We start from the raw sequence: 27,450 nt of genomic DNA, 5'->3' as shown, positions 1-27,450 counted from the left end.
ACATGGGCCAAGTCACAGCAGGTGTGGAAGCACGACGTCACCCAAGATGAAATCCTCTGGGAGGAGACGGGTAGGCCCTTCGTTCGGTCTGTCACTATGACGAAGAGTTGGGGCATTTTAAGAAAGGGCTTTGTCTGCTCGATATAAAATGCGAGCACCCTACGGACGTCTAGGGAGTGCAATTGTTGCTCCCTTCGCGATGAGTGTGGCTTTGGAAAGAAGACCAGAAGGAAGATATCCTGGTTGATATGAAAGGCCGACACCACCTTAGGGAGGAAGGCCGGATGTGGTCACAACTGCACCTTGTCCTTGCGAAACACAGTATACGGTGGGTCCACCATGAGAGCCTGAAGCTCGGAGACTCGTCTGGCCGATGTAATGGCTATGAGGAAAACTGTCTTCCAGGACCGATATAGCAGCGAGCAGGTTGCCAGTGGCTCGAATGGAGCAGTCTTAAGACTGGTTAGAACCAGGTTGAGGACCCAGGTTTGGGCGAGGCGGCAAACTTGGGGGTATAAGCACTCCAAGCCCTTGAGGAACCTAGAAACCATAGGGTGCGAGAATACGGAGCGGCCACTCTCCCCTGGGTGGAAGGTAGAGATGGCTGCCAAGTATACCCTCAATGATGACACCGCCAGGCCCTGCTGTTTGAGAGACCAGAGGTAGTCCAAGATGGAATGGATCGGGACCTCGGTGGGAGTAACATTGTGCGTTTTGCACCAGCAAGAGAAACGCTTCCACTTGGCCAGATATGTTAACCGAGTGGAAGGTTTCCTACTACCCAGGAGTACCTGTTGTACTGAGGCAGAGCAATGTAACTCGGATCGGTTTAGCCACGCAGCAGCCATGCTGTGAGGTGCAGGGATTGCAGGTCTGGGTGGTGAAGTCTGCCGTGATCCTGCGTTATGAGGTCTGGGCAAAGAGGCAGGGGAATCGGGTTGGCTATCGACAGGTCTAGCAACATGGTGTACCAGTGCTGCCTGGGCCACGCTGGAGCGATCATGATCAGGTGCGCTCTGTCCCTGCGGAGTTTTAGCAGGACCCTGTGAAGCAGCGGGAACGGTGGAAAAGCGTACAGCAGATGGCTCGTCCATGGCATCAGAAAAGCATCCGAGATCGAGCCCGGGGAGAGGCCTTGGAATGAGCAGAACATCTGGCACTTCCTGTTCTCGCGAGAAGCGAAGAGGTCTATGCGGGGAAAGCCCCACTTCCGGAAAACGGAATGGATAACGTCCGGACGAATCGACCACTCATGAGACAGGAAGGATCTGCTGAGGCGATCCGCTAGAGTGTTCCGGACCCCTGGGAGAAAGGATGCTACCAGGTCTATCGATTGGGCTATGCAGAAGTCCCAGAGCTAGATAGCTTCCTGCAAAGAGGGGAGGACCGTGCTCCTCCCTGCTTGTTTATGTAATACATGGCCGTTGTGTTGTCTGTGAACACTGAGACACAACGGCCTTGTAGGTGCTGCTGAAACGCCTCGCATGCAAGGCGGACTGCTCTCAGCTCTCGGACATTGATGTGCAAGGCCAGCTCTTGAGCTGACCAAAGGTCCTGAGTGCGAAACTGACCAAGGTGAGCACCCCAGCCGAGAGATGAGGCGTCCATCGTGAGGGACACCGAGGGGTGAGGTGGATGGAACGGCATCCCTGCACACACCAGGGAGGGCGTCAACCACCAGTCGAGGGAGCCTAGGATGCTCGGGGGGATCATGATGATCATGTCTATGCTGTCTCTGCTTGGGTGGTACGCTGAGGTGAGCCACAATTGGAGTGGACGGAGGCGAAGCCTGGCATGTTTGGTTACGAGCGTGCAGGCAGCCATATGACCCAGGAGACCTAGGCAAGTGCGAGCCGAAGTTGTCGGGAAGTTCCGTAGACCTTGTATAATTGTTACCATCGCCTGAAACCGAGGCTGAGGTAAGCAGGCTCTGGCGAGATTGGAGTCCAGGATGGCCCCAATGAATTCTATTCTCTGTGTGGGAATCAGAGTGGATTTCTCTATATTGATCATCAGGACTAGACGCAGAAATAGGTCCTAGACGATGCCAACATGACTGGTAACTTGGGCCTTGGAGGTCCCTCGAATGAGCCAATCGTCCAGATACAGAAAAATGTGTATCCGACGGCGGCGGAGGAAGGCGGCGACTACAGCCATGCACTTTGAATACTCTTGGGGCTGTAGAGAGGCCAAATGGAAGGACCGTAAACTGGAAATGATGACTGTTGGCCACAAACCAGAGGTACCTTCTGTGTGGAGGATAAATGGCGACGTGAAAATACGCGCCCTTCATATCGAGGGCGGCATACCAGTCTCCGGGATCCAAGGATGGGATGACGATCCCCATGGATACCATGCGGAACTTCAGCTTTATCATGAACTTGTTGAGTTCCCGCAGGTCTAGGATATGTCTGAGACCTCCCTTCGCCTTGAGGGTTAGGAAATAGTGGGAGTAGAACCCCTTGCCCCTTTGGTACCTCCTCTATAGCTCCGATGGTGAGGAGCGTCCGCACCTCTTGCAAGAGGAATTGCTCATGAGAGGGGTCCCTAAAGAGGGACGAGGATGGAGGGTGGGAGGTGGGGGACGAAATAAACTGGAGGCGGTACCCAAGTTCCACCATGCGTAGGACCCAACGATCTGAGGTTAGATGGGACCACGCAGGGAGAAAAAAGGAGAGGCAGTTGTAAAAGGGAGGGAACGGATCCTGGGTAATAACTGGTACGCCGTCCTCGGGCGTGCCTTCAAAAGTTAGGCTTTGGCCCCATTGGTGGTTTAGAGGGACCCTGATTTTGGCCCCCTTGGAGTCCTGACTGACGCCTACGACCACCTCGGCCACGCCTGCTGGCAAAGTCCTGTCTTTGTCTAGGCGCAGGGTAAGGGCGGTGAGGCTGGGGATGGAAAGGTCAGCGCTGAGTCACCGGCGTGTGCATGCCGAGAGAGCGCATAGTGACCCTGCTGTCCTTTGCAGCCTAGGGTCAGTTTTTTCGGAGAACAGGCCTTTGCCATCGAAGGGCAAGTCCTGTATAGTATGCTGCAGCTCCGGGGAAGGCTCGACACCTGGAGCCATGAAATGCGCCTCACGGCAACACCTGAGGCCAGAGTCCTGGCAGCAGAGTCAGCTGCATCCAACGAGGCCTGGAGGGAAGTTCTCGCCACTTTCTTCCCTTCTTCCAGGAGGGCAGCAAACTCTTGACGGGAGTCCTGAGGAACCAAACTCCGTAAATTTACCCACCGCCGCCCAGGTGTTGTAATTGTAGCGGCTAAGCAGGGCTTGCTGGTTTGCTACACGGCGTTGCAGGGCCCCTGCCGAGTACACCTTACGGCCCAGTAAGTCCATTCGCCTAGCCTCCTTCGATTTAGGGGCTGGTGCCTGCTGGCCATGGCGTTCCCTCTCATTGATGGACTGGACGACAAGGGAGCAGGGGGGAGGATGTACATATAGGTACTCGTCCTCCCCCCCGGAGGGTACCATGTACTTGCGTTCGACTCCGCTGCCCACGGGCGGGATAGTGGCTGGAGACTGCCAGATGGTATCCGCATTGGTCTGGATCGTCCGAATGAACGGTAGGGCCACTCTAGTGAGGGTGTCAGCCGACAGAATGTCTACGACCGGATCCTCTATCTCCGAGACTTCCTCCACTTGGAGGTTCACATTGAGTGCCACCCGTCTCAGGAGGTCCTGATGGGCCCTCAAGTCGATTGGAGGAGGGCCCGAGGAGGATATTCCTGCCACCGTCTCATCTGGGGAGGAGGAAGAAGAAAGGCCGGGGACAAGCGGGTCCTGTGTGGGCTCGTGCTCCTGGACAACCTCCTGTTCCGGTGGGATCTGGGAGTCCGGTGGCTGAACCGGGGCTTCCTCCGTACCGGCCGGAGAGGGACGGCTAATGGTCGCCTCTGGCACCCAGTGCTCTGACGGAACAGAGCGAGATGGGATCACAGGTACGCCTTTGGCCTGGTGGTACGCCCAAGGTGTCCAGAATGGCCACTGATGGGGGCCAAGGTCCTGGGCCTGGGGTTCCCAGAAGACTCTGGTGGGCACATCCGAATCACGGTCCTGCGCATAGGAACTGACCGCGCGGGACGACACTGATGCATGTCTGGATGGCCATGGAGGAGCTGAAAAGCCCTGGGCAGAGTCTCCCTCTCTAGCTGACATCGCTCGATGCGGCACCGGGGATCAGTACCGGGAGGCATACCGGTACCGGGAGCAAGAACGGGACCTGCGACCGGAGCGGTGCCGGGAGGTCGACCGAGATCTCGAGGCTCGACATCGGCAGTGGCTACGGGAGTCACGGTGCCTGGAGCGGTGCCGGGAGCTGGATCGGTGCTGAGTGTACCAGGTCGGCGAATGGGACGCTGACCGGTGCCGCGAGTACAACCGGTACCGAAATGGAGAACGGTGCCGGGACCTGGATCGGCAACGGGACCGAGAACGTCTGCGGGACCGCAATCGTGAACGGTGCCGCTCTGCGGTGCCGACGGAGGGTGGTCTGATCAAGGCAGGCTTGCTGATCGACTGTATAACCCGCACCGGCGGTGCCGGGGGTTGAGACAGCACAGACGCTGTCACTGCAATCAACTCTCTCGCCGTGGAAAATGTCTCTGGCGTGGAGGGAATAGTGAGCTCAACCACAGCTCGCACCGGGGAGCTTTCAGGCACCGGACTCGATGGCTCTTGCGTGGCCGGAATCGACGGTGCTGATATTGTCGGTGCCACGGCAGGTATCGCTGCCGGGCGGTCCGACTTAGTATAGCGCTCGGGCTGCGGAGCAGGTGGCTCGGACGCAGCAGGAGTCTTGTGCCTCTTCACACTCGGGGAGAGGGATCGGTGCCGAGCGGACGTCGGTGCCGGCAACGGCCAGTGCCGAGAGGCCTTGGTGGTACCAGCGCGATCCGGTGCCGAGGGAGCGTTTCTTGAAGACTGTCCAGCACTCGGTGCCGAGGAGTAAGAGCTGCCTCCATCAGGAGTGCTTAAGACGAAAGTCCCGCTCCTTTTTTGTTCTTGGCTTAAAGGCCTTACAAATGCAGCACTTATCTGTTAGGTGAGATTCCCCGAGGCACTTAAGACAGGAGTCGTGGGGATCTCTTGTCGGCATCGGCTTGTGGCAGGCTGAGCACGGTTTGAAACCCGGTGAACTGGGCATAGGCACCAGGTGCGGGGAAGGGGATAATCCCCGAACCCCTCTGAACTATATACACTAACTATACTACAAATGAATAAAGTTAACTACAACTATATGATGTTCGTCCATCGTATTCGTCCATCTAGCAGGTTGTGAGCTGTCCACAGTGCGTCCGCAGGTGGCTGGTAAGGCCAATACGGGCACGGAATGTTCTGCCACATGTCGGGCAGACATGTGTGGGCACCACTGTTACAGCATTTACAGCTCTGGCTTTACGGAGTGCTCGCTTCTCTTGTGCTATGGTTATCCTTCTGGCTTCAGATGTCTGGCAGCCTTGGTGGATCAGCGTACGCCATGTCAATCGGTCTTGTGCCAGGGTTTCCCAGGAGGTGATGTCAATATCCAGGGACTTAAGAGAGGCTTTCAGCGTGTCTTTGTATCGCTTCTTTTGTCCCCCATGCGATCGCTTTCCTTGAGACAGCTCACCATAGAAGAGCTGTTTGGGGATGCGGTGGTCTAGCATCCTTACAACATGGCCTGCCCAGCGTGTCTGGGCTTTCATAAGCAGAGTGTAAACTGACGGTAGGCCTGCTCTAGAGAGGACTTCTGTATCTGGCACCTTATCCTGCCACCGGATCCTCAGAAGTCTGCGGAGGCAAGTCATGTGGAAATGGTTCAGTTGCCTAGCGTGCCTCCTGTATACAGTCCAAGTCTCACTGGCATACATCAGGGTAGTTAGCACTACTGCTCGATAGACTAAGCTTTGTAGCAAGGCTTATTCCACGGCGGTCCCACACGTTGGTCAGCAGTCCGCCAAATGCAGAACTTGCCTTGGCGATTCTGCAGTTGACCTCGATGTCAATTGTCACTGCGCGAGAAAGGGTGCTGCCAAGGTATGTAAATTGGTCCACTGCTTGCAGCTTTTGTCCCTTCACTATGACATCTTGACAACTATATAAAACTGAACTATATACACAAGAATTAATGAGAGAACTACGAGTAGCTAGGGAAGTGGAGGTCAGCTAAGCCGCGCTCCACTGTTCCAACGACCGACACGGGCGGTAAGAAGGAACTGAGGGGCGGATGGGTTGGCCGGGGTATATATCCGGTGCCATAGCGGCGCCACTCCAGGGGGCACCCAACCGACCCACCGAGTGTTACTAGGGTAAAAATCTTCCAACGAATGTGCACGCGGCGCGCACACACCTAATTGGAATCGATATGAGCAAGCACTCGAAGAAGAAACTCTCTTCCCTGGCAGCACTGCATAAGAAGATTATTAAAGCTTCACAGTTCAAGGTGGAGTACAGTCAACTTTTTCTAAGTCCCAAAGCAAGAGCAGACAGCAGAGGAGTGCCATCAGTGTCTTCTGCATTTATGTTATAGCTAGAACTTTTAGTAATGACATTATCTACCTACTCAGTTTGCATTTCATCTGCCTTTTTTATTTTTTAAAACTTTTCCTGTTTTTAATGCCTTCAGACCACTCCATTTAATTACGGCATTTAATTAACTTGCACACATTTCACCACATAATAGCCATTTGATTAGTTCACTCCACACCTCATTGCTGCCAGGTGATTTAACTGTGCCTGCATGGCATCACCACACTACCTGCCTTTTCTTTTCCCACATCCTCATCTCACCCCCACTCTTCTCTATCACTGCATCTCTCTAACTCTACGAAATCATTTATTCTACTATGCCTTCCTGTACAAAATTATCTTACTATTGTTCCTATGTAGGTGTCTCAAATCATTTATTAAAAAAACTAAAATGCCACTCTTAAATTTAACAGTGATCAAATTTGTATTCAAAAATGATAAATGAACAATATGCACATAGAGCAAATCAAGCAATCACATTATGTTTATTCAAACTCTCATCATAACCCTACCATTTATTATCACTCAGAATGAACTCAAACTGTTAATTGAACTCAGATTAAAATACTCAGGGGCAAAGAAAAGAGACCCTACGCATGTTTATTGTGCTATATACATAACAAATTGTAAGTTGAAATCTGAAAACTTTCTGATTTATTCCACTTTAATTGTTTTGCACACCCAGTCCTTATTTTATAAAAAACCATCAGAGTCAGTTGTGGCCCCAAATAGGTCTATGTTTAACAGGAAAAAAAGTGAGAGGAGTTTTCAAGAGTTCAGCTGCTTCCATACAGGAGTTTCTTCTCAGATATAGCAAAAGGGGCAGGACACCCAGGGAAGACAGGCTAACTGTAAAGAATAAACCTCTTCTGACATTAAGGGCGCCATCTTCTCCTATATCTATCTTCTCCTATATCCCCCAACTGGCCTGCTTTCTTTACAAGATACCCAAGCCCTGAACTTTGTATATTGTCTTAGGGTTTGTCTAGAATAAAGTCTGTGGTCCCATTTTAACCTGAGTTAGTCACAAAACTAGTTTAGGCATAACCTCAATAGGCCTCTCAAACAATCTTAAAAAAAAAAAGGCTGACCCCAATTCTCACATTTTGAAATACAGAGATGGGAGGGGAAAACAAGTACAACCATAATTTAATTGTTTGGGGGAAAATAGTTTTCCAGTATGAGAGATACCAGATGAAAACTTGCACCCACAAGAATAACCCGTGAGACAGCTTTATCTAAACAGAATAGAGACAGTCCTTTTTGAAGTATATCAAAGAAGATTTATGCCATATTTCAGATTTGTTTTAAAAAAATTGAGTCTACTGAATATACCAGCTGTCATGGACATATGAATTAGATGAGAACTCCAAAAAAACTTAACCAAATTCTCTGAATACTGAAACAAAATCCCTAAACTCTAACAACATGCAAAAAAACCAGTTTAGAAAACAGATACAACTTACTGGGTTATCAGTGGAATCGTCAGCCAGCTGTAAACCAAAGTAATCCCTCTCTGTCAAATCGAGATGTTTGAACACTATATCCAACAAAACTTGTCCCTGATCGTTTTTCTGGAAGGAGAAAAAGTCATATTGTTTAAAATCAAAGCGATCTTTAAACGGACAGACTGCTTCATGCATGCACACCTATAGCTTATTTAGGTGTGTTCATAAAATTTACATCCCAAAATCCACAAAATTTCTCCCAACACAATATAATTTTTAAATGAGATACTTCTCTCATTGCCACAAACAGAAGTTATTTCTCCTCAATTAAAAATGGCTACATAGGAATTTCTTGTTGCCCTCAGAAAAAGAAAGTACAGTAACTATGCAATTGTTCCATAAAGCTATTCATTTACGAACAAATTTGATGAACAGCAAAACGATTTTAAAAAGTGATAAAATAAGGCAATAAATTAAAATGGTATTTTTAGGACATGACAGAATTCAGGTAACACTTTTCAGAACATTCCAGTATCATTCTTCAATCCTAATAAATTAATCTAATATTTCATTTGCAAATCACTCTCTAGATCTAAATCAACACAATTACTGAAAAAAAACTTCTGAGTTACACAGCATGGATATTTAAACAGCTGTATGAATTTTTGCTTGATGGTGAATATCCGTAAAGATGTCTTCGAAGACAATTTTCACTCTAAAAGAACCTATTGAATAGAGTACAGACTAAGGACTAAAATTTTTAATTATGGCCAATGACTGGACATTACTTTCTTTACAAAGCCTCACTACAATAATTCCTTCAAATACTTGCAAATTTAAATGCTTGGCTTGAAATCAGTAAATAAGGGATTATCTACACTGGCACTTTACAGCGCTGCAACTTTCTCGCTCGGGGGTATGAAACACACACCCCGAGCGCAGCAAGTTTCAGCGCTGTAAAGTTTTTGCCTGGAGCTGGAGCGGAGCTGGAGCACAGCTCCAAAGCCCTGCAGTGTTAGATTAGCCCTAATAGTCCAAAAACAGGAAACATCTTCAAAAAATGTTTTACTACCCTTCTATGCCTATGCTAGCAGCACTTTATACAGTGGTACAGGGATATGGTATACTATATCAGCACAACGTTCCTAGCGTGGACACAGCTACACCAGCAAAGCTGCACTTTTTATCAGAATACTAAAGCCATCCCCATTCCATGAGTGAAACAAGCTATGCCAGTAAAAGCACAGTTTTAAAGATAGCTGCATCTACTCTACAGATTTCTGTCAACACAGCTATGTTCGTCAGGGATCACATTTCTTTGCCTCCTTGACCAACAGAATTATGCCAGTAGAAGTTTGTAATGTAGACACAGGGAGAGGAAGAGAAAAAGGAAAAAGAGGAATACATTAATGAATTTGTTCAGATTTGAAAGAGATTATTTTATCAGAACTCAACTTCCTGTTATTTAGTGGCAACAAACCAACATTTTTCAAGTGACTATGTACTGAAGTTAAATAGCTTCTTAACTATAGCATCCCTTTCACTACAGCAATTTTCTGAAATCAAAAAGGAAAAGAAATATTCTCAAGACCTAAACGTGCTTCAGAACTAGATACTTTGGTTCTAAGTAAAAGAAAGCCAGATAGCTAGAAAAAGGCATCAGCACTGCATAACCATTCAAAATCACCACAAGAGTTGAAAAAAGTGCAAGGAAAGTAAGATTCGTAAAGCTGACCATCTGACAGGAATAGCCTAAAAATATAAATGCCAGAAAACAAGTTACTAAAAGCACTTTCAATTTAGGCCCAAAATTTTATTTAATGTAGAAGTTGGAAAGTATTTTAGAAATCCGACATTGTAGTAAAGAAATTTTTAGAACAGCTTTTTACTTGGAGGCCTAGCGTTCTAAGTTTCCTAAAGAACAGACTATTAAGCAGCTGAAAAGTCAGTTAAATTTTGCTTCCTCAGCTAACAAAACCTATGCCTAAAAGTGCTCTGACTAGGGAGCCATAACTATGGCTCCATATATTGCATATAAGGTTCCTATTGCATAAGCCCTATTTTTTTGTAGCTCCCCCCTATAGCTTTGTGTAGGAAAATTAATTTCATGTCATAATTGCCAGGTTTACTCTGAAAACAAAGTAGTTTTTTTCTGAAAAAAAAATGAAAACTGGTCTTTTGTTAAATATTAAGAAATCAGTAGGCACATGTAGTTAAACAGTCAATTAAAAATAATTCTTAACACAAAGGATTAAAAATGTCACATACACAAGCAAAAGACAATAGATATTAACTCACTGTACATACATGGTAATTATGCCACACATTCCTATCTCTGTATACTATTGCTATTTGATAGGACAGTAAGAAAGAGAGAGGGAAGGACAAGACAGAAAGCACATAAATATAGCACTGTAAATATTGATGTAGCTACAGTATTATTTATGTACCAGAAAAGATCAAATCTTGTAAAAGTTTCCAGGAGAAAAAAAAGTCATCCAAGTTACTGTTTCCTAAGATGGCTTTGTAGCATCAATAATTCAGCTACACAGATTTTTACTGAAATCCAACACACTAAGATTTTATTTTGGAGTAAACAGCTAATGAAGATGTCAGTTTGACATTTTACCAAGGCCCTACTTGAATCGTGGGATGATTGTCATCTCAATTGATTAGACTCTGCCTGTTGGTATGCATACTTCCACCTTTTCATGTTCTCTGTATGTATAAATATCTCCTGTCTGTGTGTTCCATTCTATGCATCCGAAGAAGTGAGCTGTAGCTCACGAAAGCTCATGCTTCAATAAATTTGTTAGTCTTTAAGGTGCCACAAGTACTCCTGTTCTTTTTGCGGATACAGACTAACACGGCTGCTACTCTGAAACCTGTCAAAAAATTGTGGCTCAGTTGTGGGCAAGCCACGGAAAAGTAATAATGGACCTTATTATTTGCAATAAATAAGGTCCATTATTACTTTTCCACGCTTTTCCACTGTCAGCAGCCCAGGGCTGAGCGCAGCAACCTGGAGCTGAGCATGGGGGCTCCTGCTGTGGGCAGCTTGGGGCTGAGAGCAGGAGCCTGGAGCTAAGAGCAGGAGCTCTCGCTGTCAGCAGCTTGGCGCTGAGAATGGGGGCTCCCGCTATTGGCAACACCGAGCTGAGACCAGTCGCTCCTGCTGGGGCGGCTTGGGCTCCCACTGTCAAAATTGCAGTGGAAACCTAATATTGTGGAATCCACAATTTCCTCAGTATCACAAATTAAGGAAGGCCTTAATCTTAGTATTTTTAATGCTCTTCACATATTTCTCAAGACAGCTGTAGATTAGAATTCATATTTTTAGAGCCAATGATAGCAACTGTCACAAAAAGTAGTTAATAATTTATGCTTCCTAAAGGTGCCAAGTTAACTTCTGCTGTTTGACTGAATATACAGTTCTCTCGCAACTTACATGCATTTAACATGCACGATTTCAACTTAACACATAGGCCCTGAGTGGGGGCGTGGCCTCAAGATTTAAAAGTCCTGGGGCACCAGCTGTGGCTGGGAGTCCCAGGGCCTTTAAATCACCCAGGGGGCTCCCAGCTGCAAAGGTGGCTCGTAGCCCCTGTGGTGAACTAAAGGGACCGAGGCTCCAGACACCATGGAGGTCCGGGCCCTTTAAATGCCAGCCCCAGCCCGGCTGCCAAAGCTGCGGGCAGGATTTAAAGGGCTCCTCCGGGCTCCCCACCGCGGCAGGAGGCCCGGTGGAGCCCTTTAAACCCCGCCCGCAGCTCTGGCGGCCGGGCCGGGGGCATTTAAAAGGCGGTGGGGAGCCCGGGGAGCCCTTTAAATGCCCCCCACCCCAGCCCGGCCACTGGAGCTGCGGGCGGGGTTTAAAGGGCTTGGGAATATAATTTCAAGTATACGCGGTTTTCGCTTTACGCGATAACTGCAGAACGGAACCCCCGCCTAAGATTAGACTTACCTGTATATTCTGTAAATGGATTTGGTAATAGGCAGAATGTAAACCTAAGAGTTGATATTGTTCTTTGACATAGAGGAAGCTCAAAAATTAATTTTGTGAGCATATCATCTACACAATGAATATTAAGAGCTCAGAACTTGTTCGTTAGGTTCAAATTATTAGCACAGAGTGTTGTGTTGTTTCAATGTCAGGTGCTATGTAATGAACAGAGGAAGGATTTTGACTGTATGCACTCTTGAACATAGAGTAGTAGGAGTAAAACATAGGGTTTTTCTGTATTCGGGACAGTAAATTAACATAATAAATAGTGGAAAAGTTGTAATATGAAGCAGTTGGAACTTTTGGGCATCAATTACTGTGAACACAATGCCTTGAACTTAGTAAGAGAGAAAGATAAATATCCGGCAGAAACAGACCTCCACTTAACCAGGTCTTAAATATTGTGGATAGTAATCTTGAAGTTTGCCAGCCCCAGATAAAGCTCAAGATTTTTCAGTAAAAGGTCTGAACTGTAATTTTCAATAGTATCACACTCAATGGTTATATTATACATGGAGCAAAATTCATTTTTTAGGAATCTGATGTGACCCTAGCCACTCACAGCTAGAGATTCCCAAGATACAAGGTCTGTAGAATTATTAATTATTATTATTTTAAACCGACTGACATTGATAGAAGGGAATTTGTCAGAAACAAGTTGCATCCCTATGTATGCAATTTGTATTGAATTTTAATATATTTGAAAATGGGAAGTAGTACAATATTGTATTTTATTTTATACTCTGAACCCTCAGCAATGGTGACAGACCTTCAACACTTGAACCACAAGAGTAACTATATCAGCAGGTGGCAGGAGAAGGCTGTTATTCCAGAGAACAGATGTGCCACTGGGTACACGGGGGAGAAGAGCTCTGCCTGGTCTGGCCTGCCCTCTGTCTCTTGCTCCCTTCTATCCTGGGAACTGGGAAAGCTCCTGACCTATGTGATGACCTTGGCGTGTAGATAGCCACTGGAGCAGTGTGTTAGTTTCAAAAGGGTGCATGGGGGAGTCCAGCCTGCTACATATGTTCCAGTACTTTTCATACATTCTCAATACAGCATGGTGCTTCTGCTGTGGAGGCAGCGTCAGCTCTTCCTTAGAATGCTTGAGATTAATTATTCTTTTGGCATCCCACCAAAATTTTCCTAAGAAACACCAGGAAGATAGCAATTTTAATCATTTCTACCTCAGCAAAAGCTCAACAGAATGTCATGGATCAAAGGAAGTCACTTCTGTAGCCTGATGCTGTTACCACTACAGAATACCAGAGGCCTGCGGCAAATAATTTCACATTTTATTTTCCATTAAGCTTTTTGCTTGTTAGTTCATTCATTCTAAATGTATGTTGTTGGGGATGTATGGGGGATACTAGGGAGGTCTAGTGCCTCTGTTGGAGGAACACGTTGTGTTCCTTAGTGAATAGCTCATCTGCTCTAGTCTTCACTTACACCCGGCTCTCACCTACAGCTCCAAGTAGCTGTTTGCATACAACAGCAGCCACACACTGGTAAACCAATTCGACGAGTGGGCTAAACCAGGTGAGGGTAGCCACTGGGTCTTTTACCCTTGGTGAGAGAGGGAAACGGCCCTTCTCTAGCATGCAAAGACTGTGCTGGTGGACAGGACGGAGGAAATCAATTTGTGATTCAACTGCCATAAAGGCGGTTCAGCAGCGTGCTGTGGGGCACAGAGAGCAGGACAAGGCACTGAAGATGTTCTAGTCACCCACTGCAGCTAAGGAAGTCCCCAACCGTAATAATTCTTCATGCTGCTGGAATCTGGCTTCTGCGGAGGAGAAAGCGGGACTGCCCCTGTGCAACAGCTTTCTCACTCAAAAATTTCCCGCACAGGTTCTCTAGCAACTCTCATCCCATTAACATCATTTTATCAAATTTCATCATCATTAACATTATATCATTAATCCAAGTCCTGTAGCAATGGGGGCATGGCGAAGTGATAGGTGGAGATGACCACTGGCAGTTGTAACCACAACCCTGTACACAGGCGGCCTTGGGACTAGTGGCCGTTGGGGCAGCGGAGAAGTTCGGCAGCAGCCTACGTGACTGAGTAGCCCTTTTAAGGGTAGCACTGCTGACCCCTTTTAAGGAAAGGGGCTAGAAAAGGTGCCCTAAACATTGCCTGCCCCATAACATCTGGCCAGACTACCACGACTACCAGATCATCCTACAGCAGTCGAAAAACAATAAAGACTAAGAAAAATCATTGTAGGAGCATAGAATCATAGAATACTAGGCTTGTAAGAGACCTCAGGAGGTCATCTAGTCCAACCCCCTTCTCAAAGCAGGACCAATTCCCAACTAAATCATCCAGCAGCATGGAATGTCTGCACCCTTATTGATGGAGGCGATGCACAAAGGCCTGTGAGAAGAACAGCTCTTGTTTCCAGAGAACTTGCCCACTAAGATATTGATATTGCAGCACTGAGTGAGACTAGACTTCTTCTTGGCCTGTGTCCTCAGCCATGCCACAATGGACTTGCATTCGCTACTGACTCGAAGGCTCCCTCTTTGATCTTCAAAGACTCAATGCTAAGACCAACACGCTGGAGAGACTTCTTGTCGAGGAACTTTTTGCAGATGACTGTACCTTGATGGGTCATAGATATGATGACCTTCAAGTCATTGTTGATAGATTTTCTGAAGCATCAGTCTCAGGAAGACAGAAGTCTTGTACCTACTAGGATCTCATTCTAATGCCTCAGCGCCAGCCATCTTCATCCAAGACAGCTGAAAAATGTGGATCAGTTCAAGTATTTGGGCAGTACCTCTCAAGTAACGGTTCCCTTGATAAGGAAATTTCCTCCAGAATTAGTAAAGCCAGCCAGGCCCTTGGCTGACTCTGAACAAAATCAACACAACATTTGCCTCTCCACCAAATTGAAGATCTATAGTGCAATGTTCTAACATCTCTCCTGTATGGATCTGAGATGTGGACTCTTTATAGACTTCACATTAAACAGCTTGAGCAATTTCACATGCACTCCGTCCGCTCAATAATGAGCATTCACTGGCAGGACAGAGTGACCAATATCAGGTCCCTGAAAGAGTAAACACAACCAGTATTTAGGAAATGTTACTGAGAGCACAACTTAGGTGGTCCAGACATGTCATCAGAATGGAAGATCACAATCTCCCAAAATAGATCTCCTATGGGGAGCTGAGACAGGGGAAAAGAAAGAAGGGTCGTCCATATAAGTGCTTCAAAGATAACCTGATTGGGCTAGCATCAATCCCAAAGAACTTGAGCAAATGGCTCAGAATAGGACTCACTGGTGGTCTCTGACAAGATCAGCATGTAACAGGTTTGAGCAACAAATTCATCTCCAGGCTGCACGTGAAAGGCGCCACAGAACTGCATCATCAAATATCATAAATACAGACTTCCCACACCCTCAGTGCAGTCAACACTGTTCGGACTTCGGAGTCATATGCGTAGCCATAGATGAGAACTGCGACAATATTGGCATCATCATCAGTGATGGACTACCAAAAACAAATGTATGTTAATACAGTGGAGGGTTATTGAAAGTAGTATAAGTTGGAGGTTTCAAGTGGTGAAGTCTAAAAGATCATCTTAAAGAACAAATACTGAAATCAAGCCAGGTGCTTCTTAAAACAGTTGTATATTTTGCCATAACTAGATTTCTCAGAAAAGTCATGAAATAAGCTACATATTGGGGTGGAGTTAACATTGTCTTTATAGAGAAGTCCTGTGAACAGGATGTTTAAAGGTATGTGCAAGTGAAATGAATGTCAACTCTGAATACAATATGACGACTTAACAGCTTTGCACAGATTTCTGAAATGAATTGGCATGCCTCCCATAGATATTCTCACTAAAAAGAAATACTCTAGTAATTCTGAAGAAAAAATTGAAACTCAGTTTTCTTAAAATTACAAGCATCCATTCTCAGGATTATCTCCTCCTCCTTAATTTTGCCTTCATCCAGGGGTTAAATGTCCCCTTTGTACATATCTCACTTTTCACCCATGCCATAGTGAGATCAGGCTCTTAAGTAGACATGTTCCCCGTCTGAAAGATACTGGAGAGGTAGAGTGAGGGCATCTTTCCCTGGTCAAGGGAAAAACACATTCCCTTCTTCTCTTTGAAGGCGAGCTTGCTTTTCTTTAAGCCTAAAACTGCTAAACCTAACATATACAGGGACTTGAGTGAACGAGAAAGTTGAACCAGTTTGATTTAAATAATTTTTAAACCAATGTAAACAGGTGCAACTGACGTAGACACTTATTTTGGCACAAGGGTGGCTTACATTGGTTTAACTTACACAGATTCTTAACTGATTTAAGATAAACTGAAGTGTCCACACAGCCTTTTGTACCAGTTTAACTAGATAAGTTAAAATAAAATCATGCATTCAGTTACAGTGTGCAATTTTTGTGTGTGTGTATAAGCCCACATACATGTGTAAATACACCTATTTAAAAAAATATTATGTGGAATGACATCAAAATACTCAATAGTTCTGACTACTACTGTTTCCTGGGCAGAGGTGTACCCATTGGACGGGTTATTTAATATTCTCATTTCAAAACCGCACACGAGACCACCAGGACTGGGGCCTTGATGTTCTAGGTGCTATGCAACAAATGCAAAAGATATAATACAATCTTGTCCCAAAGAACTTGGTAAAAATGATCAAATCTATTGTCCTCCCCTAATTGATGCTCTAACTGTACTGTAAACTCAACGTTTCATTTGCCATTCCTCACACATATTTCTTTGCCTCTCTCTCCCTCCTTCTCCCCTTGCAAATTTGTTCCTAATTTTCCCTTTCTACAACTCATGCCTTCCTTCTGCACTGACTCTGACGACAAATGGATTATCATTATTCTGAGCAACAGCAGCAATTAAAGTGCACAAACATATGAACTAAATTAGTTTAAAAGCCTCCTTACTCAACTACTGACATACCTTGGCTCCCTAAAGAACTTTAAGCTCCGTCTCTACAATGAGCATACAATCATCTCACAAAGTTTTTCACAGATTGATTCCAAGGACCGAAGGGCCCTTTGTGATGATCTAGTCTGACTTCTTGTATAACATAGGCCATAACACTTCCCCAAAATAATTCTACAGCATATCTTTTAGAAAAAATATCCAATTTTGATTTAAAAATAGTCAGTGATGGAGAATCCACCATGAGCCTTTGTAAATTTTTCCAATGGTTAATTTCTCTCACTGTTAAAAATTTACACCTCATTTCCAGTATTAATTTGTCTATTTGTTTTTATTATAGAGTGCTCTGAGGTGTCAGCTGAAAGGCACTATAGAAGTGTAAAGTACTTTTAAGCAATAAATCATGGTTAAATCATGGTTTTTACTTCTGCCTGCCTGGTAAATTCTGTTCCTTTTATTGTTGGTTACTCCACTGATACTCCTAACTCCCCCATTGTTTATTTGTTTCATCCACTTGTATCCTGTTTGATATGTAAACTGTGAGCGCTTTGGGGAGGAACAGTCTTCTTTACTATTATCAGTGCAGCAGAATAGGGCCCTAATCCTTGACTGAGGATCCTGAATGCTATCATAATAAAAGCCTTGTCCTAGATTATTCATATTATTGTATATACTTCTGTAATACGTCCCTTTTTGTGGACTGATGATTGTATATTAAACAGAAGAGTTATTGCTTTCTCCAATAAGGACACAAGAAATATGACCTGCCAGATTTATTCCATAATGACTGTTTATGTAAGGGTAGGTCTACACTACGGGATTATTCCGATTTTACAGAAATCAATTTTTGGAAAGATTGTATAAAGTCGAGTTCACGCGGCCACACTAAGCACATTAATTCGGAGGTGTGCGTCCATGTACCAAGGCTAGCGTCGACTTACGGAGCATTGCACTCTGGGTAGTTATCCCATAGTTCCCGCAGTCTCCCCCACCCATTGGAATTCTGGATTAAGATCCCAATGCCTGATGGGGCCAAAAATTTGTCGTGGGTGGTTATGGGTAAATGTCGTCAGTCAATCCTCCCTCCGTGAAAGCAACGGCAGACAATCATTTCGCGCCATTTTCCCTGGATTGCCTGGACAGACGCCATAGCACGGCAACCATAGAGCCCGTTCAGCCTTTTTTCATTGTCACAGTATGTCTACTGGATGCTGCTGACAGACGCGGTACTGCAGTGCTACACAGCAGCATCCCCTTGCCTTTTGCAAGTTAGCAAAGAGTTACTAGCCCTACTGTACCGTCTGCTGCTTTGCAAGTTGACAAAGACGGTTACCAGTCATACTATACCGTCTGCTGCTGTCATGGGTGCTCCTGGCCGGCCTTGGTGAGGTCGGTCGGGGGCGCCTGGACAAAAATGGGAATGACTCCCCAGATCATTCTCTTCTTTAAGTTTTGTCTAATGGAGAGTCAGTCCTGCCTAGAATATCAGGCAAGCCTACTAAAGAACCAGAGAGGCAAATGGCCTCTCCGGGTCAGAGCCCCAGACATCCCACAGAAATGATGAGCTGCATACCATTCAAGGGGGTGCCCCTGCAACAACCCCTCCCATTGCTTCCCTCCTCCCTCACCCCTCCTGAGCTACCGTGGCAGTTATCCCCCCATTTGTGTGATGAAGTAATAAAGAATGCATGAATAAGAAACAACACTGACTTTATTGCCTCTGCAAGCAGAGCTCAAAGGTGGGAGGGGAGGGCGGTTGGTTTACAGCGAAGTAGAGTGAACCACCATTCTGCACTTGCTAGGATAGAAGCACAGGCAGGACTGAATCTCCATTTGTGTGTGGGACTTTGGTTGACACTGGTAAAATACAAAATGTCCCAAGATATGTATGTTGGGGGACAGTTCTAAACGGCAGCTTAATTTTTTTATTTGCAGCAAAATGTAGAGGTCTAAGTATCTGATTGTGAGCTCTGGTAGCACGGGGTAGGCTGGGGTAGGTGCGACCACGGGGTGCTGCTGACTGGGAAAGCAGCCTGAGGCAGAAGCCTCCAGCTGCCATGATATTCCAGGCAGGACTGAATTTCCATTAGACAAACTTAAAGAAGAGAATGACCTGGAGTCATTCCCATTTTCGCCCAGGCGCCCCTGCCAACCTCACCAAGGCCAGCCAGGAGCACCCACGGGATGATGATGACAGATACCAGTCCTACTGTATCGTCTGCCATCCACAAGGCAAGGCAAGGGTATGCTGCTAGGGTAGCGCTGCAGCACTGCGTCTGCCAACAGCATCCAGTAGACATACGGTGACATTGAAAAAAGGCGAGAAACTATTTTTTTCCCTTTGCTTTCACGGGGGGGAAGGGGGGGTCTGACAACATATACCCTGAACTACCTGGACAATGTTTTTGACCCTTCAGGCTTTGAGAGCTCAGCCCAGAATTCAAATGGTTTTCGGAGAATGCGGAAACTGTGGGATAGCTAGTCGTCAGTCGCCCCTCCCTCCGTGAGCATCCATTTGATTCTTTGGCTTTCTGGTACGCTTGTCTCAGCTCCTTAAGTTTCACGCAGCACTGTGTTGAGTCCCTGTTGTGGCCTCTGTCCATCATGGCCTTGGAGATTTTTTCAAATGTTTTGGCATTTCGTCTTTTGGAACGGAGTTCTGATAGAACAGATTCATCTCCCCATACAGAGATAAGATTCAGTATCTCCCGTACGGGTCCATGCTGGAGCTCTTTTTTGATTTTGGGACTGCATGGTCACCTATGCTGATCAGCGCTCCACGCTAGGCAAACAGGAAATAAAATTCAAAAGTTTGCGGGGCTTTTCCTGTCTACCTGGCCAGTGCATCTGAGTTCAGATTGCTGTCCAGAGTGGTCACAATGGTGCACTGTGGGATAGCTCCCAGAGGCCAATACCGTCAAATTGTGGCCACACTAACCCTAATTCAAAATGGCAATGCCGATTTCAGCGCTACTCCCCTTGTCGTGGAGGAGTACAGAAATCGATTTTAAGAGCCCTTTATATCTAAGTAAAGGGCTTCGTTGTGTGGACGGGTGCAGGGTTAATTCGATTTAACGCTGCTAAATTTGAGATAGGCCTGGTTTACACTACGAGTTTAAGTGAAGGGGGGTTTATTATTCAGAATTAGGTAAAAACTTTGCATTCTATTATATCCTTGAATGTCTGCACTTGCTTCTTCTCTTCTTGTGCCACACTGCACTCAACCTTTACTGCTAAATAAATCCTCCCCCACATCTATAAGTATCTCTTTCCTCCATCTCCTCCTACTTCGCTCCCAAGTTTTTTTCTTAGGCCTAGACTACACTTAAAATTTTGCTCAACGTAGCTACATCACTCGCAGAAGTGAAAAATTCACACTCGAGCACCAGGACTACGCTGATCTAACGTTCTGTGTAGACACAGCTAGGTTGATGGAGGAATGCTTCTGTCAACCTAGCTACTGCTGCTTGGGGAGGTAGATTACTCATAACAATGGAAAAACCATTTCCGCACTGTAGGAAGCGTCTACCATACAGCTCTCCAGTGCCGTAACTATGCCACTGTAACACCTGTAGCGTAGACGAGCCCTGAGCCACTCCCTTGAACTCATTCCCATATTCTCAACTTTTTTTCTTCTTTCACACCATCCTGTACTATTTGCCTTCCAAATAGTTTATGTAAAGCTCCCTCTCCACTTACCTAGTAAAAGAAATTCTGAAGACCAACAATTCCATGAAGCACTACAACTATAGTTGCCACACAGTATTTTTCTGCATTGGGTCTGTATTTTATGGTTTGTAAAGTACATTCTTGAACAGTTAGATCATGTCCTCTGAAGAGTTTTTAGTTTGTTTTTCACAACTCCTCTGTGGTAACACAGTATTAACACTTTCACACTATATAATTAACAGCGCAATACATCTCTTTTGATAACTTATTTAAAAATAGTCAGCCTAATGATCACTACATTTAGATCCAAAAAGCGTTAACTGCCCAAATCAGGCATGTATATGGCAAACAAAATCACCACCGCATAAGGACAGACTAAGTTCTTTTAGGCATATTACAAGCAAGGTCGGTAGGTAATGTTGTAATTAGATCTAGTTGGCACTCCCACAAACTTTGACATTCAATATACCTGCAGCCAAGTGGTGCTCAAAAAACTGTGAAATCTTATTTTTGAGGGGAAAAAGAAAACAATCATTTCCCATTTCATCCTTACAGATCCTTTATCCTTTCATCCTTTATCTCACCAATAAATATATAAGGTAGGCCTATAGCAAATAGCTTGTGATCCATCTAACTGATTACCACAAGCAGCAATCACTAAAAGTCAAACTCCACCGCAATAAATTGCATTTATTTTCATAGGTGTACATTGGCTCTATTGCAGTCACCAGGATTCTTTGCTTTCAGTGTCAGAAATTTTGCTGTAATAGATTTATTGTCAGAGCGCAAACAAATATATTAAGCTCTGCAGGACACAAAAGGCCTGATTCCACATTCTCACTTCTAACATTTCATTTATAATGTGATAAAAATGGGTAAGTATTATTCCATAATTAACAAACTCACAACATACCATGCAACACATCCTCATTTATGTATTTCATTGTCATTGCAAACATCATCCATATTTTAATATGGGACCATTTCCAGTTGATAGCTTGAAAGGATGCTGTCAGCCTTAAAATAATATTTTAAAAAATTATTTAGCTGTTACTAAACTCTTGACATGTAAAATTAATATTTTTATATCTAATGTCTTCAATTGCACTGTTTTGCAACAGTAGTGAAAATGGTGATGGATTTATTAATTCCTAGAATATTTTCTGTTTCGCATGCATCTCTGATAGCTATATTATGCTCTCCTTGAAGAAAAGGTATCTGAAAGACTACAATACATACTATGCATTCATAGATATGACTAACTGCATTCTGTATTCTTATTTGTCATTGCTAGATTATCAGAAGTCTACAAGTTTATTTAATACATATTTACACTTACACTACATTAACCCAGCTTCCTTACTTCAGAACCATCAAGTCCTGACCAACTTTTCACCTCCACACCAGCAAGTGATCCAGTGCAGACCACCACCTCCACTCTGTTTATTCTAATAAGTGGAGTCTCAGCTGTCCATCATGACCACATTCATTAGGTGACTGATGATTTTATATATCCTATCCCCACATCCTGGGTGTGACACTGCACCCCCTATTCTTCACAGTGATATTATATGATATATATATATGATATGATTATGGAATAATGATTGTGCATTTTATGCAAGACTGGCCATGTGAGATGTCACTGAAAAGGTAATGATTTGCTGAATATGATTAAACTATTTGTATGCATGTATCATTTTTGTTTCTTAAGTTATGAATATTGACTATGTATTTATTTCAAATGTAGTTTCACCTGGGTAACGCCCACTAGATAAGATGTTTTCAGTCTAGGGCTTTGCAGCTTGTCACAGCAGTACTGTGTGAGAGGGAGCCCAGGCTGGTGGGTCAGGAGCTCAGTGGTACCCCAGTTCCAGGTGGCACCCCGGGGGAAACCCGTCACACTGGGTAATACATGTCTTTCTTCTGTTTTGTTGCTCCTGTGTTTTACATTCCCTGACCAAAAAATACATTAAATGGAAATAAGTTTAAAATTACATCAGTTACTTAAGGTTAAAATACATTACAGGGATAACAGCCCAAGCATTATAAATCAAGGAAATTCAGAGTTGAGGTTACACTGAAAAAAACAAACATACTAAAAGAAGGAATGCACAGTTAAGGCATCCACACAACCTAAATTTTGCCATGTAGAAACATCATGCAATCCACCATACAATTATGATTAAGACATTTAGTGTTTCTGGTCTCAGACCAGATTAAACAGATTTTAAACTTATTTTACATTTTTTCCCTTGCAGCATCACTACATGGCAAAGTTAAGGATGTTTGGATGCCTTACTTGTGAATTTCTTATCTTAACATGTTTGGATTTCTTTTAAGTGTAAACTTAACTCTGTATTTGCTGGATTTATAATGCTTAGTTTGAGGATGATTAGAATATCCCTGTAACTTTTTTCATCCCAAATTACTGATGCCTACCCTCAACCGTAATTCTATTTTAACAGTTTTTTTTCTGGGAATTCTCTTAAATTTCTTAAAAATTATTCGAAGTGTCCTAAGCAAACCCTGAACAAGCAACCAAAGAGAATGCTACCATGAGATATTATTAAATGAATTGGAGATATGTAGTATAAATTTTTCCATTTGAACTTTTAAAGGCAGATTCACTAGTACACCAAAGCAGTGCATAGCAATCACTGCAAAATGGTGAATCTGCCCCTCAATCTGCAATTGACCTATTGGTTTAGAGGACTGCGTTACTGAAGGTGATCAAGGAAAGCTCGGGTCCCACATTACTGAGAACAGCAATATGTGAAGAGGATCAGGGAGAGTTAAGTCCCAGAAAGTGATTTAAAGGATCTGCCTGCACTCCCGTGTCACCTCCCCTGGCACTACTGCCCCAGCACTGTAGCCTCAGTGCACGGCAGAGGCAAGTCAGCAATGCCATGGGAAGACTTTGGAAATAATGATGCCCAAACTAGTATGCAGCCATGGAATCTTTAAAGAGGAGTGACAGCCAAGTCAAGTAACCTACCAATGAGAACTCTCATATCACTGAGACATTACAACCAATAAAAATCACTGCATGTAAATTAGCTTTGAGAAACCGTACTGACTGGCTGAGTTTCCTCATTTAAGACTTACCTGAGCTATTGACATGAGCCTGTCTGTAGCCTATACAGTCATAACAATTAGATGCAACAATCACTAAAAATTTAATTACAACCTAATTTCTTCAAATACAGACAATACACAATATTTTAATTAATTTTAAACCATATGGAAAGTTTGGAGTCTTTGTGTTATTCTGTTGCTAAGATCAGATGGGACAAAGAAAAGACAGAACAGATAAGATTCTAAAATTTCTTAAGTATCAGAGGGGTAGCCGTGTTAGTCTGGATCTGTAAAAGCAGCAAAGAATCCTGTGGCACTAACAGACGTTTTGCAGCATGAGCTTTCGTGGGTGAATACCCACTTTGTCGGATGCAAGTGGGTATTCACCCACGAAAGCTCATGCTGCAAAACGTCTGTTAGTCTATAAGGTGCCACAGGATTCTTTGCTGCTTTTAAAATTTCTTAAATGATCCAATTTAATTTTAATGTATGAAGTAACTAACAGATTTACTTGTAAATTCCCAGAAATTAATTGTCCTCAGAGAGTAAGTGCTGTAAGTTTGGGGACAATATGCTGTGAAGTAAAATCCGTGCTATAAGTACAAAGTGGTGTCAGCCTTAACTATGGTGTCACAACCAGCGCCTTCATAATAGACACTAAGTATATCCAATGAGAACCTGCAAGTAGCATTTCCACAAAACACCAGCTGCAGATTTAAACAGCCTATGCTAGCACTCACAATAAGGGTTTGTTTCACATTGTATCCTGCACCTCGGAGAGACCAATGCTGCATACCAGCATTCTATAAGCAGACTTCAGTAGCCAGAAAGGATGCAATTCAGCACTCAATTAAAACTACAATTCAGGTTTATGCCACACTAACTTTTGCTTGCATTCCTAGTGATTCTCACTTATCTTATATGGAATTTCATTTATTACATACACAACTCAGACTGACTATCCTATCTTCAGACATGTTTGCTTACAACTGAGCATGTTATCAATTTTATTATTTATTTTGTTAATATAATGAAGCTTTCATGTTACAAGTTTTTGAAAATCCTTTGAATACTGTACTACTAAAAAAAATTAATCTGAAAAGTCAATGAGCAGAGAAGTTAAACAACAATAAAACCACATCCAAATGTTTTGAATTGATTAGGCTTGGAGCCAGTTAAGTTGTTCATGTAATTCAATGTCACATAGTAATGTAAACAATAATGAGGCTGAAGACTTAACATAATCAAGAGGAAATATGGTGTACAAAAGTAGCACAATATGAAAATTTATCTGTACTACCTAAAAGTTTCCTTTCTTCAATTAATAAGGTCCACAGTGCTATTGCAATGGGTACTTCGCTTCAGCCTGCTTAGAGCTTGGAAGCAGAACCAGACTTGTCAGTTACTGGCAGGCAGGGAATATCCCACCTCCTGAAGTTCCCTCCATTAGAGATAATTTCTACAGTGAGAATAATTCAATTCCAATTTTCTAAATTATAAGCTGTATAATACACTTGGAGAAAAAATATAACAATTTCTTCTACTGCAGAGCATGGTAAATTCCACATAACACCAACAAATCCAAATCTACTGATGTCAATACCTGTCTCTATTCTAGATGATCCATTTGTCTCCAAGGTGGACCAGATCTGCAGATCTTATTACTTGAAAAAGGGAAATTTTAGGTTGGCACAGAAATGTTCTTTTTCATGCTAAGGTCTACAGATCTGTTGTGATGGGATTTTCACAGCAGCATGCCTCCAGAGTGGAAAGCAAGATGATCCTTAGTTGTGGGCACCCGAAACAAGGTACACTGTGTGTAACCATAATCTTCGTCTGGGCACTAAGGCATAGAGAAGAAACGTTTGCATTGGCACAGTCTGTGCTGTATCCAGTTCTTACAATCATGACCCCTGGGGAAGCAGAGAGAGAAGACATCACTGAACTCTGCAGTCACAGATGCAGTTGCTGGTGTGGACTACAGGGATGTAAGCATGATTATCCATCTGTCACAGTTTCTTCTGGCTTCACTTCCCCTACAGAGATGGAGGAAGGGGCAAAGCTGTTTGCCCCAGGGCCAGTTTTTTCTCAATCCTGCCTTTTTTCCTGCCAGTGAGCAAGACTGCTGCAATTTGTCCAGCAGAGCTGGTCTCTCCAATCCTGCTGGGCTCCTTTCCAGCCCAAGGGAGGACGACAACTGAGGTGATCCCGCCTATACTGGGCAGTAAGGGATCTTGCACTTTGCCCACAAAGCCAGCTGAGTTCCCCAATCACACATGAGGTAAGGGGCTGAAGTAGGACACAGAGACCCTTCCTTTTGCCTCTAGTTTTTCTCAGACTAGCATTCTTCCTAAAGCCTGCAGAGGCACCAGCCCCTACAAACACTTTAGATGGGGAAGCGCACAATCTGCTCACAAATAAAATGGAGACCTGAGAATCAGACAGACAAATTATTGAACCAAACTGTTAGTCAAAACAGTTGGAATTTTCCTCAAAGTTCTGCAGCAAGAAGATAGTGCATCTGCAGCTGTGATAATAGTGTCAATGCAGAAGTGAGTAGAATCCCAATTTTCACTCTGCTGGCATATCCTTCCTCCAGAAAACTCTGTATGATGGAAACATCATTGGTTTCCGGGGTGGAAGAAAGTTCTGCTTGTCCTTCACTCAAAAAGAAAAAGCTTCAACCAGAAATTTTTGGGCCAATCCAGTAGTTGGGGGCAAGGTGGAATCTGATACCCCAACCCACAGCCAGCCACTGATGATCTTCTCTCAGGGGTGTCCTGCACCTTCCTCCCTGCTATAAATGGTAGCAGTTGTGGGATGTGAGGGGGTGGGCACAGTGCAAAAATCCCATTCAACTTTAAAAAAAATGAATATGCCCCTCAGGGATTATAGGAAACCCTGATCCTCAACTTTTTAAAAATTAATTGCCCAAAGCGAAGGCTGGGACGGAATAACGCTGTACAACAATGTGTAGGTTAAGTGCATTACCCTTTCACTGTAATTGATTTAGGTTCAAACCAGGAATGTCTGAAATGACAAGTCCGATGGTCTCTTCTTAATCACAGGCTAGCATTCTGCATAACAATTCTGCCTAACTGAGGGCTTCCCTACAGGTCACTGCAAAGCACACCAGACGGGTGTAATTTGTCAAGTGCACTAACATGCTGCACTCTAACTGCCTCGTGTAGACCCTGCTGGAGCACTCTAAAAGGTATATTATTCATGTTTAGGTAGTCCTGTTTGAAATCAGACGTCATCAAAGCAAATTAGGTGTAGTGTGTGTCAGCAGGTCTATATGGGGCAATCAGAGTGATGCACGTTAGTGCATTTTATAAATCACACCCTTCTATTGTGTTTTGCTGGCACCATGTAGACAAGCCCTGACATTTTGTGGTTACTGGATGACCTGAATTGAAGGGACAAAGAGAGCCACAGATCAGGATTTTGGTTTATTGGCAAAGTTGCATAAAGAAACTTGCCAGCACTATGTACGGACTCTGACCCTAATAGATACAATTTGGTCACAGAGGTCACGGATTACATGACTTTAACAGATCTTTGTGACTTCTTCGGCTCCGGCTGTCAGCCCCAGGAAGCAGCGCTCTGGTTTTGGCTTCAGACCCACCATGACCATACCCTGATTTTGTCCTTTTTTTCCCCCCACATAAATGTTCCATTAATTTTACCATGATAAAATTGGAACCTTAGTGATTACTAATAATTATTTCCTGTCATTCAAAGAGGGAAATAACATAGTGTTATGTGAAAACTCAGTTTGTCCTGGAGGGCATATTTCCTCTG

At 44.2% G+C, this 27,450-nt stretch overlaps 1 protein-coding gene across 3 annotated transcripts in view; it reads right to left on the bottom strand.

The window, feature by feature from the left end:
- Nucleotides 1-27,450, bottom strand: part of PTPN4 (protein tyrosine phosphatase non-receptor type 4) — a 191,822-nt gene that overhangs the window by 119,849 nt on the left and 44,523 nt on the right. For all 3 annotated transcript variants that reach the window (XM_045031786.1, XM_045031784.1, XM_045031785.1), the window contains one exon: nt 7,976-8,083. In XM_045031786.1, coding sequence (XP_044887721.1) covers nt 7,976-8,083 — 108 coding nt within the window. The remainder of the gene's footprint in view (nt 1-7,975; nt 8,084-27,450) is intronic.

The sequence above is a fragment of the Mauremys mutica genome, chromosome 10 (assembly GCF_020497125.1).
Source record: "Mauremys mutica isolate MM-2020 ecotype Southern chromosome 10, ASM2049712v1, whole genome shotgun sequence".
In the NCBI taxonomy this organism is placed as follows: Eukaryota; Metazoa; Chordata; order Testudines; family Geoemydidae; genus Mauremys; species Mauremys mutica.
The sequence above is the reverse complement of the archived record's forward strand: the minus strand, read 5'-3'. Positions and strand labels throughout refer to the sequence as shown.